Here is a 16,346-nt window from a genome sequence, read left to right on the forward strand (position 1 = left end):
ATTTTAGATGTTATCACATTAATATAATTTTAATGTTCACATTATAATTTACCGTGCACTAGTTAGGCCTAACTAACTAATGGTTAGATACATGTTCCATTTTGGTTTTTAACAAACTAAAATCACACCTGAACTAAGTGGTTTTTGTACAGATTGCCTACCTGGATTGCCTGTGATTATGGATTTGATCATTTTCCTTACTGCCTATTTGGTTTATTATTTGGGGTTTACTTTGATGTATCAGCCTTGCTATAATGGTTTAGTATTATGTATTAATAAAAAAAAATCTGACTTATTGAACAAACCATGGTTTGGTGACATTTGAATTAACATTATACCACCTTTTTAGAGTTTGGATGAAATGGAAAATAATAGTTTATTCTGAATTCAGAGTTATATTTTACATTTTCTTTGTTCATCAATAATTTGGTTGAAGAAATGTGTATGCAATTATTTTGAATAGTTTTGAACATATTTTCATTGTTTTCTTTGGAAGATTCAAACTCAGTTCTCTTTTACAGGTGAGGATCAACTTTCGCACAAATGAACAGATCCTTTGTTCCCAGTTGCACTCACAACTTGATGATTTAGAGTGGCATCTTCTTGAAATTCATCATGAAAGAGAAAATATTACTCTAGTGATTGATAAAACTTATCAAACTAGTGCAATAATGCCAGATTTCCTAGTGTTTGAACTAAACATTGAATATGGTCTCTATATTGGTGGGAGAGGTACCCTTGATGTCCACTATCTTAACAGTACACCAATTAATTTCCGAGGATGTATTAATGATGTGATCTTTAACAACCATGATATCTTAACCTCCCTGAAATCTTCTGCAAGAAATAAAAACATTCACGAAGTATCACTGAGCTGTAGCAATGAATTTTTTGCAGGGGAAGAAGAACCCTTAAGTTTTTTTAGTTCCAAATCCTATGTTTCGTTTCCTCTTTGGAACATCCAAGCAGGAGGCATCTTGGAGTATTCAGTGCAAACTACAGCTCAGAGGGGATTGCTGATCTACAGTTCTGGTCCCCTAGGAGACTTTGTTGCAATGGAAATTGAAAATGGTCTCATTAAAGCTCACATTAGAATAGGTAAAAATAGACTTGAACTTTCTTCTCTTAGCCCTATCAATGATAACCAGTGGCACGTTATCAGACTAAAATTTTCCATAAAATATGTTGAACTCACTCTAGAAAAGAAAACTGTGAAAGCTCCGTTGCCTTCTCATAGTAGGCTTCCTGTTCTTAAAGGGGCCTTATATGTTGGTGGAATAAATGATGCATTCCGTACAGAAGTGCTAAAGCAAGAGTTAGCTTCAGTTTCTGGAAGGTACAGAGAAGGCGGCTCTTTCAGAGGCTGCTTGAAAGATTTGGTAATTGGTCCCCAAAAATATTCCTTGAAAAATGTTCTAGTGACTAAGGATATTTCAGTAGGATGCACAACACCTAATTTTGCACCAGAAAAGCAGGCTATGAAAACAGCCTCTCCCATTTCTGTTGTTGGTACTGTTGCTCCTAAACTGCTTAGGAAAGAAAGCCATGACCATTTTTTGTTTGTCAACGACTTGATTGTGTCAGAAGGTGGGCAAACATTTCTTGGATCTAAGCACATTAAAGTTAGTGTGGACTTCAAAGCACTGGGGATTCGTCAGTCACAAATTTTTTTTAGAATTAAACAACCCCCTTCTTACGGCCAGTTGAGGTTGAATGTTGTGTCAAAGCAAGACTTCACATTTAGTATGCTAGATTTGTGGCAAGGCAAAGTTTTATACATTCACAATGGTTCTGAAGAAAACTATGATTATTTCACTTTCTCTGTTTTTACAAGCAGTAAAAGGAAGATGCCTCTGTATCTCGAAGGAAATGATGAATATATGTTTACTATTACAGTGAGATCAGTAAATGATGCTCCAGAACTCATATTTCCAAATGGAAACTTACTTCTTCTCTTAGAACACTCCAAGAAATGCCTGAGCATAGATTTGGTAAATATTGTGGACAACGACACAAGTGCTGCAGATCTTAGTATTACGGCCCTTGGAAATTCAAATGCAGATGTGGGTTTTCTAGAAAATTCCAAGACTCCTGGGAAAACAATTACTACCTTTTCCTATGAGGATTTACAACATGGTAACATTTTCTTTGTCCATACTGGAGTTCAGAATTCCAGGATTGTTCTGCGAGCAAGCGATGGGGAGAAAGTCAGCAACACAGTTGTGTTGCGTGTCATGGCCGTACCCCTGGATTATAAATTAGTCAACAACACGGGAATTGATGTGTTACAAGGCACCCCAGTGTTGATAACACTTAGCCATTTGGCCACAGAAATAAATGCTTTTCAACAAGAGCTGGAGATAAGATATGAAATCACAGAAGAACCCTTTTTTGGAGAAATTCAAAGGAGGCATACTAATCGAGAATGGAAAAAAGCAAATTCTTTTTCTCAACGATCCATTGAACGTGGTCGTGTGAGGTATCTTTCTACCTTCAAAACAATTCAGCAAGATAATGTCCACGAACATTTTAAGTTTAAAATTATCATCGGTAGTAATATAAGCCAAGAGTTTCTGTTTGCTGTTAGAGTAAAATGGTTGACTTATAATTTACTAAAATATGCACCATTAGTTATTAATAAATCGGATAGAGAGTATCTTAATTCTAATAATCTTCTTGTGGTGATTCCACAGATAGACTTGTCAGAAAATGAATTTTTTTACCAGCTGCAATCCTTACCTGAGAAAGGAAGAATTCTGCTTGATAATGTCCCACTGCAAATAAATTCCAGCTTCAGCCAACAGAATATTTCTGATTGTAGAGTAGAGTATCAATTATACAGGAAATCCCATGAAGAAAGTCTCGATTCATTTCGATTCTTCATTAGTACCCAATATGTGGTATCAAATATTTATGATTTCAAAATCAAGATCAAAACAAACCCACAAAACATTATTTTGATAAACAATGGTCTTACTGTTACCGAAGGTGAAGGATCACTGATAACAAAATCAGAATTGTTTGTGCACACCTTCAGTAATACGACTTTTGAGTATAAGGTTACAAAAAGTCCTCAACATGGGAAATTAATGCTTATTAATTTTTCTGATTCCCCAGAAAGTAACAACAATCTTAGTAGTTTCACTAATCAGGATATATATGGAGAACGTCTTATGTATATACATGATGACTCAGAGACACAGTGTGATGAAATTCATATCACTGCAACTGCCATAAAATTTGGAGAAGAAGATTTGGAAACAGAGTACCCATTATCAGTAGAGATCAAATTTAATATTTCTATCCACCTGAAGAATGATGAAAAACCAGTACGAGTAGTGGATAAGGTATTCCACATTGTTCAGAATGGAAGAAAACTGTTGACTTTGGATGATCTTTGCTATCACGATCCTGATACGGATTTTGATGATAATCAGTTGTTATACACCAGGCGTGGAATTCCTAATGGAGACTTGGTTCTTGTCAATGAAACATCATCTAGATTCTATCAGTTCAAGCAAGAGGACCTTATACAAAAGCAAGTCCTCTTTGTTCATCGAGGTGCAAGTTATGGTCGTTTTGTGCTTTTTGTAACTGATGGGAAACATTATACATCATCTTTGCTAGAAGTAAGTGCTTCTGAACCATATGTCCTTCTAGCAAACAATACAGGATTATTGATCCAGAAAGGAAAAGAAGCAGTGATTACCACCACTAACTTAAGCGCTACCACAAATCAAGATATTAGAAGTGATTATGAAATTAGATTTGAGATATTTTTCTCCCCAAATTACGGACAAATCTTTGTTAATAATTTAGCAGTGACCACTTTTACTCAGCATGATCTCAAAATGGAGCTCGTGACTTACAGACATGATGATAGCAATAATTTGATTGACACATTGAACTTCACTGTTTATGCTAAAGGCTTCCGCTTGGATGCTGAAATGAAGATTCAGATATATTTGGAAAGTCATCAGCGTCCACCAGTGATCCTACATAACCACAGCCTTTTGGTTGAAGAAGGAAAACCTGTTCAAATTAGTAATGGAAACTTGCTGGTAAGAGGAAGTTATCTACTGTAGTAATCTATAGCAAATATTTTAAATATTTTTTATATTGTGTTTCCTTGATTTCAGTAAAATATTTCAGTAAATTACTTCATTTGAGCCTTCCAACTCTGAATATTGGAAGAGCATCTGTGTATTTTCTTTTCCTTAACTTTTTTTAATGAATATGTTTTACTTTACTGAAATTATATTATATTGTTTAATTTATTATTTATTATTTACTTTATTGCTGATGTTATTGAAAGCTATTTTTGAGATTCTTCAATCTAAGGAGAAGTATATAAATATATTTATATGTGTGATTAATAATATTCAAATCATTAATCTGTGATCAAACAATCAGGCAGAAAACAATGCTTTAATCAAGCAACTTCTAACGTGGAAATAAATGGCAAACTCCACACTCACTTAACACTGATCATATTACCTAGTTGGGTAATGAAATATTTGTAAGCAAACTCAGAGACCACCAAGAAATCTTTTAAACTTATTTCTTTTTAAACCCTTATTTAATAGTAAAGGTTTTGTATGCTTCCCATCTCAAAATGACAAACCATACTGCCAATTTTTGGTAGTGGTTATAGAATGTGAGGTGGGACATGCAAAAAAGACATATAGGTAGACAGACAGAGAGATTGAAAGAATTTGGAGACCATCTATACCTGAAGGGACATAGCTAAACCTTCGGAATGTTCAATGCTATTGTTATTAATGATTAAATATAAAAAGTCATATTTAGAAAAACAGCACTCATCTTTATGTCCTTAATGATCTGGTCTTATTATTATTTTTAAGGCTGTGCATGAAAACAGCTCGCCCTCAGAGATAGAATTCAAAGTAAGATCATCTCCAGTCTATGGCTATCTTTGGAAGTTTATATCAGACAAAAACTACCTTGCAGCAGAAGAAAATCCAATTTTGTCTTTTACTCAACAAGACATCAATGATGGTATTATTCAGTACATACAGACCATCTCCAACCAACTCCAAGACCACTTTTCCTTAGATGTGACCAATGGCATCCAGACAGTCAGTGGAATAGAAGTGACTGTGGACATCCTTCCAAAGCTGATCCCACTAGAAGTACAAAACTTCACAGTTGCTGAAGGAGGTTCAAAAGTCCTTGAAGAAGATATTCTAAAAATTTCTAATAGTCACTTTGCAGTAGTTAATTGTGACTTCAGTCTAGTTGAGCCACCAAAGCATGGACGAATTGCAAACTCTCATTTTTGGGGAATGGCATTGACTAAATTTACCAGAAAACAGGTAAAGTTATTCTAAGTACATTTCTGGTTTTAACTTTATAATTAGATTTTGAAATCATATATCATAGAACAATTAAACCTTGAGCTTTCCTATTTTTGGACTTCAGGCTTCAAGAACCTCCCTATTTTTAGAGAATGTACAGTCCCCACTATTGTATATAAGTCCCCACTTTTGCCAATTGGACAGTGGCAGATAGGACAGCACTCCAGAGGGTTAACGTCATTGCCCAGAAGATCATTGGTTGCTTTCTCCCCTCTTTGGAAGAGCTTTATAGCGCCCACTGCCTTAAGAAAGTTCAAAACATTCCCACCTCATCTTGGGTATCCTTTTCTTGAATTCCTACCATCTGGCAGATGGTACAGGATAATAAAAACAAGGACAAATAGACTGAAAAACAGCTTCTATCCCAAGGCAGTAGCTCTTTTGAATTCTACTGTATAGTGAATATTAATGCAATATCAGGGGTTTCCAATTCAATGTATAGAATGTGAAGGACGTGTGTTTATGTTTATTTTCAGTCATAATGTATACTGAAGATGGCATTTAATTTCATTGTTACTTTATTGTGCAATGACAATAAAGTAAACTAAACTAAACTAAAGTAATATAGCAGGTAATTCAAAAAGAAAAATAATGTGCTTAGATTAAGTAGCGCTAGTTCAACAACTGGAGTGATTACATGCTTGTTGTTTAATTTTTAAAGTGGATGCATTTTAAATTTTGTGACTCTCCTGTTTTAGGTAGAACATGGTTTGGTCTTCTATGTTCATGATGACAGTGAACAGCTACTTGACAATTTTACCATGGTTGCCAACTGCACACAACTATGGAAGCAAAGCTTGCCTCAGATCATATTTGTAACAATTACACCAATAAATGATGAAGCTCCCATTATAAAGAGAAATATACCACTCCGGGTATGTTCTGAGGAATTCAACATCTAAATGTTTAACTGGTTATACAGTACATGATGGTCTTCTGTTTGTAACAGGTGAAGTGCAAATAGAAAAACAAAGGTAATCAACACATTATTAGAAGTATCTCATATATATATTTGAAAAATAGCACTTGTCTCTGGGTTGAATAGCCATTGATTATCTAGAACAGTAGTTCTTAAACATTTTGATCTCAGGACTTCTTAAAAATGATTGAGGATTTCCAAGTCCTAGAAGAAGGTATTCTAAACATTCTTAATAGGAAGAGTTAATCTGGATTATAGTTGAGCCACCGTAATATGGGTGAATTGCAAATGGTTACTTTCTTGGAGTGGTATTGACTAAATTTATCAGAAAACAAGTGAAATTACTTTAAATTCATAGAACTTTGCTTTACATCTATCAATCTTAACTATATTGGAAATGGAAACTGAGAAATTTTAAAATATTTGAATTTTGTAGACCCCTTGAAAGGTACTCAGGGACTCCAAAGGATCCACAGATCACATTTTGAGAACTGCTGTTCCAGGTTATATTTTTTCCCATTCAATTATGCCCAAATCTAAGAGACTATCTGGAGAAGTCCCTGCGGTTTTCTTGGCAAGTTTTTTCAGAAGTGGTTTTGCCATTGCCTCCTTCCTAGGGCAGAGAGAATGTGACTGACCCAAGGTTACCCAGATGGATTTGTGCCTATGGTATACTAGACTGTATTCTGTTTCCTATCCTGATGCCACTACACCAAATTGGCTCTCTCAAGAGGTTATACCAATGTTTAAAACATCTGGACAGTTTTCACTTTTACTACTGTTGAATTTAAAAGAAATCCAAGGGACAGCGAAAAAGACAAGGCAGACAGTAATGCATTTTCATTGTGTCCTTGATTTATTTTTAATGCTCACATCCCAATTCTGTGCTGCTATTGCCAGCATATAGCTGATCTTGTTTAAAATAAGTTAATAACAGGATTAAATGATGAAAAATAATTAATTTGAACAAATACATTGCAAAGGGGCAGAATTATCTCTCCATTTCTGCATTGGAATGTTTGAAAGTTGATTTTTTCATGTAATATGTATCTGGAAACATTACATCCCGTTATTATATTCAAGAATTGTCTCTTGATTGGTAATTCAATCAATTAATTCATAGAATCATAGGGCTAAAAAACCTTGGAAGTCTTCTTGCCCAATTTTTTGCCCAAGGCAGGAGCTCTTATTGCATCCTGAACAAATGGTTGTCCAATCTTTTCTTGAAGGTCTCCAGCATTGGAGTGTTCGTTACCTCTTTTAAAAACAACAACAGGTGCATACAATTCTGAGCCTATTTGGAACTTTCCAACATTTGCAAATAACTTCAATCAAATAGTCTCCTTGAATGAGTTCTGAATGAGAAGGTACAAATGGAATGGGACCAGATTTTCACATTGTTAATGTCATCTTCACATTACCTATACATACACTTCAGTAACTAAAATTGTACATCGATTATTAGATAAATGTTCTTCTCCCCCTCCCCCCTTTAAAATTTAAATTTAAATTAAAGTCCTTAGCATTACTTTCTTTATTCTTTTTCCCATTGCTCTCTTTTCCTACTGATTGCCATAGGAGTAATCCATTGTGAATAGGTTTCCTCTGGAATTCTTGCCAAAATGTATCGACTGCTTTCTGATAGCTTGAAGTAACTATGCCTCAGCCAAGCCACATTATCTTTGTCCAGACTAGTTGGGACTGATAGAGGACAATATTAATAGTCATTAAGTTCCTTTTCATGGGTTACAGGATTAACTAGTCCATTGGTGTGTGAAACAAATTCTTATTGACTTTTTCTTTTTATATCTATTTACCTGATGGGTAGGTATTTTGAAGTTACTTTTCCAAAAATATCCTTAGGCATTAAATTGTTTAGGAGATACCTATCCAATGTCTTTTAGTCACAGATATACTAACATTAGTTATCTCTTATTTTCTGAGTAAAGATCCTCCTTTAGCCCAAATTTTAAAAATGAGCAAAAGTAGTAGTATTTTTAGAGGGCATGATTTTTAGCACAAGTACTGCAGTGTAACCAGAAGGGGGAGATCCATTTCAATTATATGGACGTTTCCCCATTTATCAAAAACATTATTAAGCATTATGTTCATTTTAGTAATGAAGATCAGAGTGTGATCCTTAGAAACATGCATAAAGGGGGAAAAATCTCAGAGCTGTGGATTTGCTAATATTAACAATTCAAAATGAAAGTATGAAATGGAAAAGCTAAATAAAAAGTGGGTATGCATCTAGGCCAAATATTTGGTGTTCTCAAATCTTATCAAGGAAAATCATAAAGTAATAGAGAATATGCAAGACAAAATTAGGATAAATGAAAATAAAATGTATTCTTAAACAGATAACACATTATGAAGATAGGATAGCATACAGTGTGAATATTTTGAGCATTTCAGTGATGGTAAATCATTTTTTTCTTTTCCAAGCTGCTTCCTGAGATCTTCTGTTGGCAAAGTAAGCTCTGATTTTATTTGTAAGGATTCAATATGTAAAGTTTTCTGGTATGCACACACATTTTTTTTTTACTTTTATTTTATTATCAGCTTCTGAAGATGGTAATATTTTTTTTGTTAAATCCAATTTGAACCTCTTTAATTTGTCTGTTGAAACAACACTGGAGTAACATTTACAGCTAGTTCTCAATGTACGACCACAATTGATCCTGAAATTTATGTTGCTAAGTGAGACAGTTAAGTGAATTTTGCCCCATATTATGACCTTGCCACATTTGTTAAGTGAATCACTGCAGTTAAGTTAGTAGCCCAATTGTTAATGTGACTACCCCGTTGATTTTGCTTGGCAAAAGGTCGCAAAAGGTGATCACATGACCCCATGACGCTGCAAGCGTTATAATTATGAGATCACATGCCAAGCATCTGAATTTTAATCACATGACCATAGAGATGCTGCAACGATTATAAGTGTGAAAAACGGTTATAAGGCACTCTTTTCAGTGCCATTGTAATTTCGAATGGTCGCTAAATGAACTGTTGTAAGTTGAGGATTACCTGTATGTGATATTGCAGTAATCCATAAAAGAGCACAGCTCTATAACTTGAGCTTATTTTGAAAGATTCAGGCAATACTCTAAGCATGTGTAAAGTGGATCAGTTTAAACTGAAGCTCAGGGCTGGAGGAATACCTTTTACCTCACCATCGTTTTCGGAATGTTTAGGGCCTGGACTGGGCTGAAGTTAGTCATTGCGGCTGGGATTTAGTCATCTCAGATCTTGATTTCAGAGGGACCAAGGCATGACTCATTTCTTCTAGAAGCAGCCTTCCGTGAGGATGGGGGAAGGGTGTAATGCATCATTCTCACATGATAATTTTTCCCTTAAATCATTGCTGAATGTTGTGGGATGGATTGCGCAGATATTTTGGTGTATAATATAACCTTGTTTAGAATATGTATATGACTTGTTTCCCCCATGGCTCTTTGAATAACTTAAAATGGATTTTAAATGGATCTCCATCTCTTTGTGTTGCAGCTTGCTTTCAGTTTCTGGGTACCGTACTGTCTTGTGCTGAGTAAGAGATCAAATGTAACCACTGACAAGTTTTTAGGAAGGTCAACATCCTGTAACATGTGACTTAAAGAAAAAAAAAATTCAATAAGAGAATAACATTTGTTAAATGTCATTTTCCATATGTGCATTACGTGAAACATTTTTTCAGTTTCAGATTTGACATATTTAATGGCAAAGGAAATGATAAAAACCTAGCATGTGAGTTATCTTTCTAAAGAACAAGCATATGTGTGGAATCCACAGTGTTGACATATCGTTCTCACTAGGTTACCTTTCCCATCACCTCTGTCTGAGTAACCACAGAGCAGACAAACTACTATTTGCAGCCTAAAGGGCCTTGGTTCAATACTTTCAGTGGTTTTTATGATCAAGGTAATTGGCAATAAGTTAACAGATTAACAGAGTTGGATGGGACCTTGTAGGTCATTACCTTTTCATGTTTTATGACAAGCACTTCTTACGTACCCTGTTTGCAATGCAATCTTTTATGTTTTTCCTGATTTACCAATCTCTCACTGTCAAAGTAGACAGAAGGATTCTCTCTATATAACCATTGTTTCTTCTTCTACAAATCTTTGTTTCTCATCCAAGGCCACATACAACTCATCACTTTTCTGTCAGTGTTTGCACTTCTTAAACCATCTATATATGTTTCTTCACCTAGCAACGTTCAGTACAGTTGCGATAATTTTACTTTTATTACAATTTATCTCCTTATTTTTAGGCTTTCCCCTCCATTTTGATCACAATTGTGCCCAACGTTTTCCCAGATGTACTTACAAACTAATGCTCATCAGTAGCTTTTGCATTCCTTCTTACTATCTTTCTGTTCGTAGAGTGAAACAGTCACATATTTCTTCCAATTGTCTAGTACAGCAATCAGATACACATTGAACAAGTCATTTGCCAATGCCCAAAATTTCAATCTCATGACCATGGGGTTGATGTGATGGTCATAAGTGCAAGAACAAGATTTAAATCCCCTTTTTTGAGGCCATTGTAACTTTGAACTATCATTAAATGAACAGTTGTAAGTCAAGGATTACCTGTGCATGATTTTTCCTCATTTACAGCTTTTTTTATTATGTCATCAAGCATTTTTTTACTTTATTCCACATAATCTCCACAACTCCATATCTACTTATTCTGTTGGGAAATTATTATTTTATCCCTCATACATTCCATAGTTGCAGTAATTATTTTTTCATTCTTGTTTATTGCACTTTGTTTTTCTTCCACATCTTTCTATTGTCCCCCACAAAAATCTCTTTTGGATTGTTTTTGACATTATAAAAAAAAACTGTCCAACATTCAGAATTTTTAATCAAAATTTCCTTTACTAATTTTCTCAGTTTTTCATCAGAAGCAATCAAATCAAACATGCTTTAGATATATTTCCTTACCTTGTAGGTGTGAATGGATTTAAATATATACCCGTACCTTGTATGTGTGAGTAGATTTATGTGTAAACTAAGCTCCTCAGGAATCCAAATAAGCGATGTTGAGGATATGAGACTTAGATTTATGCATAAAGCACATATTGGAAAGGGGTAAAAAAAGTGTTTAGCAGTCATCTAACTTTGTTCACAAATTTGTTCCAACTGACAAACCAGTGTTTGGTGAATAGAAGAGTATCAGGAAATATAGAAATTTAGATAACTTAATGCATACCTATTCAGATCTTACCCAATTAAATTGTTTATGAATTTGTAAATAAACAGTATAAGCATGGAATATAAACATAGGAACGAAACCTTGTTGAATCGTCTTGAAATTCTGATACAGAGGAAGAATTCTGTTACAGCAGAAACATTAAAGACTGGGAAAGTTACTTTGCATGTGTGTGTGTGTGTGTGTGTGTGTTTGTGCAAGCAGGTGCATGCTTACTATGTACAATATCCAGTGGCTATCTGAAAGTTGCAGTAGGATGTCCAAGATATTATGACTTTTGGGCACCTTTCCAAATTCTTTGAGCCTGGCGTCTGTCTCTCTTTTGAGCCAGGTCAGCAAAAGGCAGCTAAGTGCTGACACCAGTTTATCCCAGTTATTTCTCCATTTCTTTAATCATAGGTCCATCTGTACTTCAAAGTGCAAGGAAGTACTGATACTATTGAGACAGGTATTCTCATATCTTCATTAATATTTGTATGCTCACAGACTATGCAATTCCATGCCATGTTTCTTTAGATATGAATTAATGCAGGATGTGGTTTGATATTTAGTTGAAATCTTTTGAAATGAGTTTTAAATGCAACAGTGGGATTGGTAGGTTTCAGTATTGTCAGATTTTTCCACTGATGTACTAATCATAGTCAGATGCAAACTGAACATCAAAGAACAAGGTGCCTCTTGAGACCAGAGATTTATTCTGTGTGCCAGAACTAAACTATGTTCACAAGTCTTTCACACAAGGGTCCGGACATTGTTTGCTTGCCTTATTTTAATAATCTTATTTAGTTGGATACCATTGTTGTTATTACAGTAACAAACTCTTGTTGATTAGCTACAAGGCAGAAACTTGTTTTCTCTAAGTTCTGGACGTAGTTCCCAATACCTAGAGCAGTGATGGCTAACCTTTTTGTTGTCGCGTGCCGATAGTGCGGGCACGCGCACACACTTGCCTACAGCCATAATGCAATGCATGCATGACCCCCTCTGTGCTCTCCCTGCCCCCTTGTGCATGCACATGTGACTCCCCGTGCTCCTATCTGCCTCTGCGCATGAACACACGCCTCTCGCATGTGCCCCGCCCCTGTGCATACACGGCAGATACCCAAAAATCAGCTGGCTGGTGGGAGGCATGTGCACATGCGCAGTGGAACTGAGCTGGGGCAACGGCTCGTGTGTTGGCAAAAATGGCTCTGTGTGCCACTTCCGGCACATGTGCCATAGGTTCGCCATCACAGACCTAGAGTCAGCAAGTTGCTTTAATAGTACAAAACTTCTACTGGACCCCATGTTGTGTATCCTAATTTATAGGAAATCCTCAAGAAATATATCAGAAAAGAATTCAATTCCTTTCCTTTCCTTTTCCTTCCCTTCCCGTTCAAGCTTTCATCTTTAATTTAAAATTGGTACTGTTTTTAATTATTTTGAAAAACTTTTATAATAAAAGTTATTAAAAAAGATATATCAGCAAAGCTCAGCTACTTTTTCAACCAGCTTTGTTTACAAGACTATATATTTTAACAACAAAGCCAGAATCTGAGTAACAGTTCTTTTTGCTTCTTTTTCTTTAAGGTGTGGGTAGGTTCAGTCACTGAAATAACAACGAATGAACTCTTGGCAGAAGATAAAGATTCTTCTCCAGCAGAATTATTGTATTCTGTTTCTCCTCCCAATAATGGCCATTTGGCACTCAAGTCTTCTCCAAACAAGAATATCCTTAATTTTACCCAAGCTCATATTGAAGAAGGACAGGTGGTATTCGTCCATACAGGTATTTTGCACTGTTGATGAAATTTCATGCTAGAGTTAATTATTTTTTTGCTTCTATTAAAAATAGCCTAGTTAAGAGTCAAATCCAATAGGAGAACTACATATTTTATACTTCTGGGATCTTTAATAAATAAGTTACATAGAGCTAGAATTGAATGGCATTTGTGGTAATTCCATGACTTAGTATATAATATATTAGCTGCAAGGAGAATCCTTTTATATTTTATATTCAGAAAGCAAACTTCATAAAACTTTATGAAAGTAGAGCTTTGGTTTGGATTGCACTTTGAGTAGGAGCAGAAACATAAAAGCATGCAAATAAAGTTTATTTCCGTTGCATACCATTGCTCTTATACCCATGACTGGTTTTCTTTGTGGATGCGATAGGAAGAAAGCTGTTTTAACAGAAATTCATATTCATTAATTCAGAGAATATCAAATGATTTAATATGGTCTGAAATTTTTCCTACATATTTTCCTACCCCACTCAATAAAACAAATAGACGAAAGTCCATACCAGAAACTCAGGAGCAAGACAGATAAACACCAAGATAAGAAATATGCATAAGCATTTTTCTTTCTACTAAAATGCAAATGAAATGAAGTGATTACTGTACAAGTAAGATCTATGGCTAATACTAGTATATATTTTTCCCTGAGCAATATTTGCATGTGCAGAAACACATAGGCATGCAAGGATACATAGCAATTCTAGAAGAATAATTCTGATGAATAAGAAGCGCAAGCGGTGAACCACAGTTTGGCAAACTGCAGCCATGCAAATCAAGCCACAGTTTCCAGATGCCAGTGTTTTTTTGTTTATTACTTTTTCATGGGATTTATCTGGCTCCCTGAAACATTGTTTTAATGCAAGAAAGAAATGCAGTCAAATTCAAATACTGAACCAAAATCATCTTAATTACTAATCACAACAAGCAGCCAGTTGTAGGTTTGGCCAATGCATACAGATACCATAATGTATTGATTGAAAATATTCCTGTTCAACAGGAACAATGTTTATTTTGACCTACTTTCAGAAATAATTTCTTGACCCAAAGTTGGTTATCAGTACAAAAAGACTGCATTGAAGATCTAATCATTCTGATTTAAATAATTTAAAAAATCATTCTTGATTTAAATTTAATTAAATGTATTTATTTGTTGCAAGCTAATTTCTACATGTTTTTAAATTATTATTATTATTGCTGTTGTTTATGACTATATAGCAATAGCACTTCTTATATACCGCTTCACAGTGCTTCACAGGCCTCTCTCTAAGCGGTTTACCGAGTCAGCATACTGTCCCCAGCAATTTGGGCCCTCATTTTTACCAACCTCATAAGAATGGTAGGCTGAGTCATCCTTGAGCCTGGTGAGATTTGAACTGCCAAATTGCAGTCTGCCGGCAGTCAGCAGAAGTAGCCTGCAGTACTGCACTCTAACCACTGCACCACTCTATCCCTGCTTTTCTCTAGGATCAATGTCTGGAGGTTTCAGTTTTCAAGTTACAGATGGTATAAACTTTGCACCTCGCCAGATATTTAGTATCACAGCTCGAAATTTGGTTATTCGCCTTGAAAATAATAACAGATTAGAAATTTTTCCAGGTAAGGCTTTATATTCTTGATTTATTTGGAATAAACTAAGATAAACAATAAGATGATTAGTCAATATTTAATTTATTCTTTTTGAAAAAGAAACAATGCCAAAATGTATTTATGTCCAACTAAATCAGGATTAGGCAGTATTTACTTTTTAAAATTACGTGAACCTATTTTATATGGTTTCTTGATTAAAACTGTTAGGAAACTATTTCAGCAGTACAGATGTGGTAGAAAAACATGTTTAGCAATTTCAGTGGCAAATTGCAATTTGTGATTCATATATGACATGTGGCTTAATGCTTTTAATCCTCATTTTGACATTTGGTCTTTTATAAGAATATTCATAGGAAGTGAAAATAATTATAAGCAAGCTAGGCCTGGTACATTTTTAAAGGCTGTGTCTTGCTCCCTTATGCCAACATTTCCCCCAAAGTTGATACTCATAATCGAGAACTAAGGAAAACTGGTATCTTTTAAAGATTGTTTTAAAACATGAAAACATTCTGTCATACATAGTCTTCTGACCTCTCCCTTACAATTTGTTTATTATTGGCTGCTTATCTTCAAGCTGGCATGTGTGATTTCCTTCCTTTTAGTCTCATAACATGTTTATGATATTAAATTAAGAGAAAGTGAGCCCAAAGTCACAGAATGTTTATGATTTAGCTGTCTAAATAACTAGAACCCTTGAATATTGCTTAATGTCAGTAATGGGCTGGATGAGAGAGAACAAGCTCAAATTAAAACCAGATGAGACAGAAGTAATGTTGATAACAAAAACCGTGGACTTTGCTGGCTTTATTTCATAGCAGTTGGTTCCAACTGTAAAGAAAAGTAGAACTTTAGGATACTATAATAAGAGCTATAATAAGGTTTGATTTTCATCTGTGTAAACCTGCCGTTGAAGGTCATTCAGTGTGTTGAGATATAAGATGATAGGTAAATAGATACACTCTACATTACACCAATTGAGAGAAGTGATGGAAATCTTGGCCTGATGTCTGGAGGCTGTAAGGATCGGACTGGGAAGCAACAGGTTGTGATTTAACCCAAGCAAGACAGAATGGCTTCTGATTCAGAAGCCAGTTAAATTTGGAACAATATCAACTTTAACTCTTGATAGGTTTATTCTCCCTGATAAAACTCTGGTGTTATAGAAAGTAAGGGAGATGGTTTTGAAAAAAGAAATAATCAAGAGCCATTTCCTGGACAAAGAGGGTTGAAACATTATTTGTGACCCAGGAAATATTTGGAAGCAGTTCAGGCAACATCTCCCTAATTCACTGAGAAGGATGGGGAGGAACACCACAATCAAATTTGCAAGATTATAGACAATCTCAGTAAAGTATAGGTCTAGTCTTCCTGTGGATTTTCTGGTCTGGTCCATCTGGGGCTTGACAAGTATGCACCTCTTGTTGGAACAGCAAGTGAAGACTGGTCAGATGACCATTTTTGGCTGCC

The 16,346-nt window shown here is 35.2% G+C and overlaps 1 protein-coding gene across 1 annotated transcript in view; it reads left to right on the forward strand.

Annotated features, from left to right (window-relative positions):
• LOC113446788 (chondroitin sulfate proteoglycan 4-like) overlaps positions 1-16,346 on the forward strand; it is a 41,974-nt gene that overhangs the window by 13,056 nt on the left and 12,572 nt on the right. Inside the window, exons 3-7 of the mRNA XM_026716597.2 lie at positions 522-4,061; positions 4,866-5,336; positions 6,077-6,253; positions 13,084-13,282; positions 14,757-14,888. Coding sequence (XP_026572382.2) covers positions 522-4,061; positions 4,866-5,336; positions 6,077-6,253; positions 13,084-13,282; positions 14,757-14,888 — 4,519 coding nt within the window. The remainder of the gene's footprint in view (positions 1-521; positions 4,062-4,865; positions 5,337-6,076; positions 6,254-13,083; positions 13,283-14,756; positions 14,889-16,346) is intronic.

The sequence above is a fragment of the Pseudonaja textilis genome, chromosome 2 (assembly GCF_049901715.1).
Source record: "Pseudonaja textilis isolate UNSWEBS1 chromosome 2, rPseTex1.2, whole genome shotgun sequence".
Classification (NCBI taxonomy): Eukaryota; Metazoa; Chordata; class Lepidosauria; order Squamata; family Elapidae; genus Pseudonaja; species Pseudonaja textilis.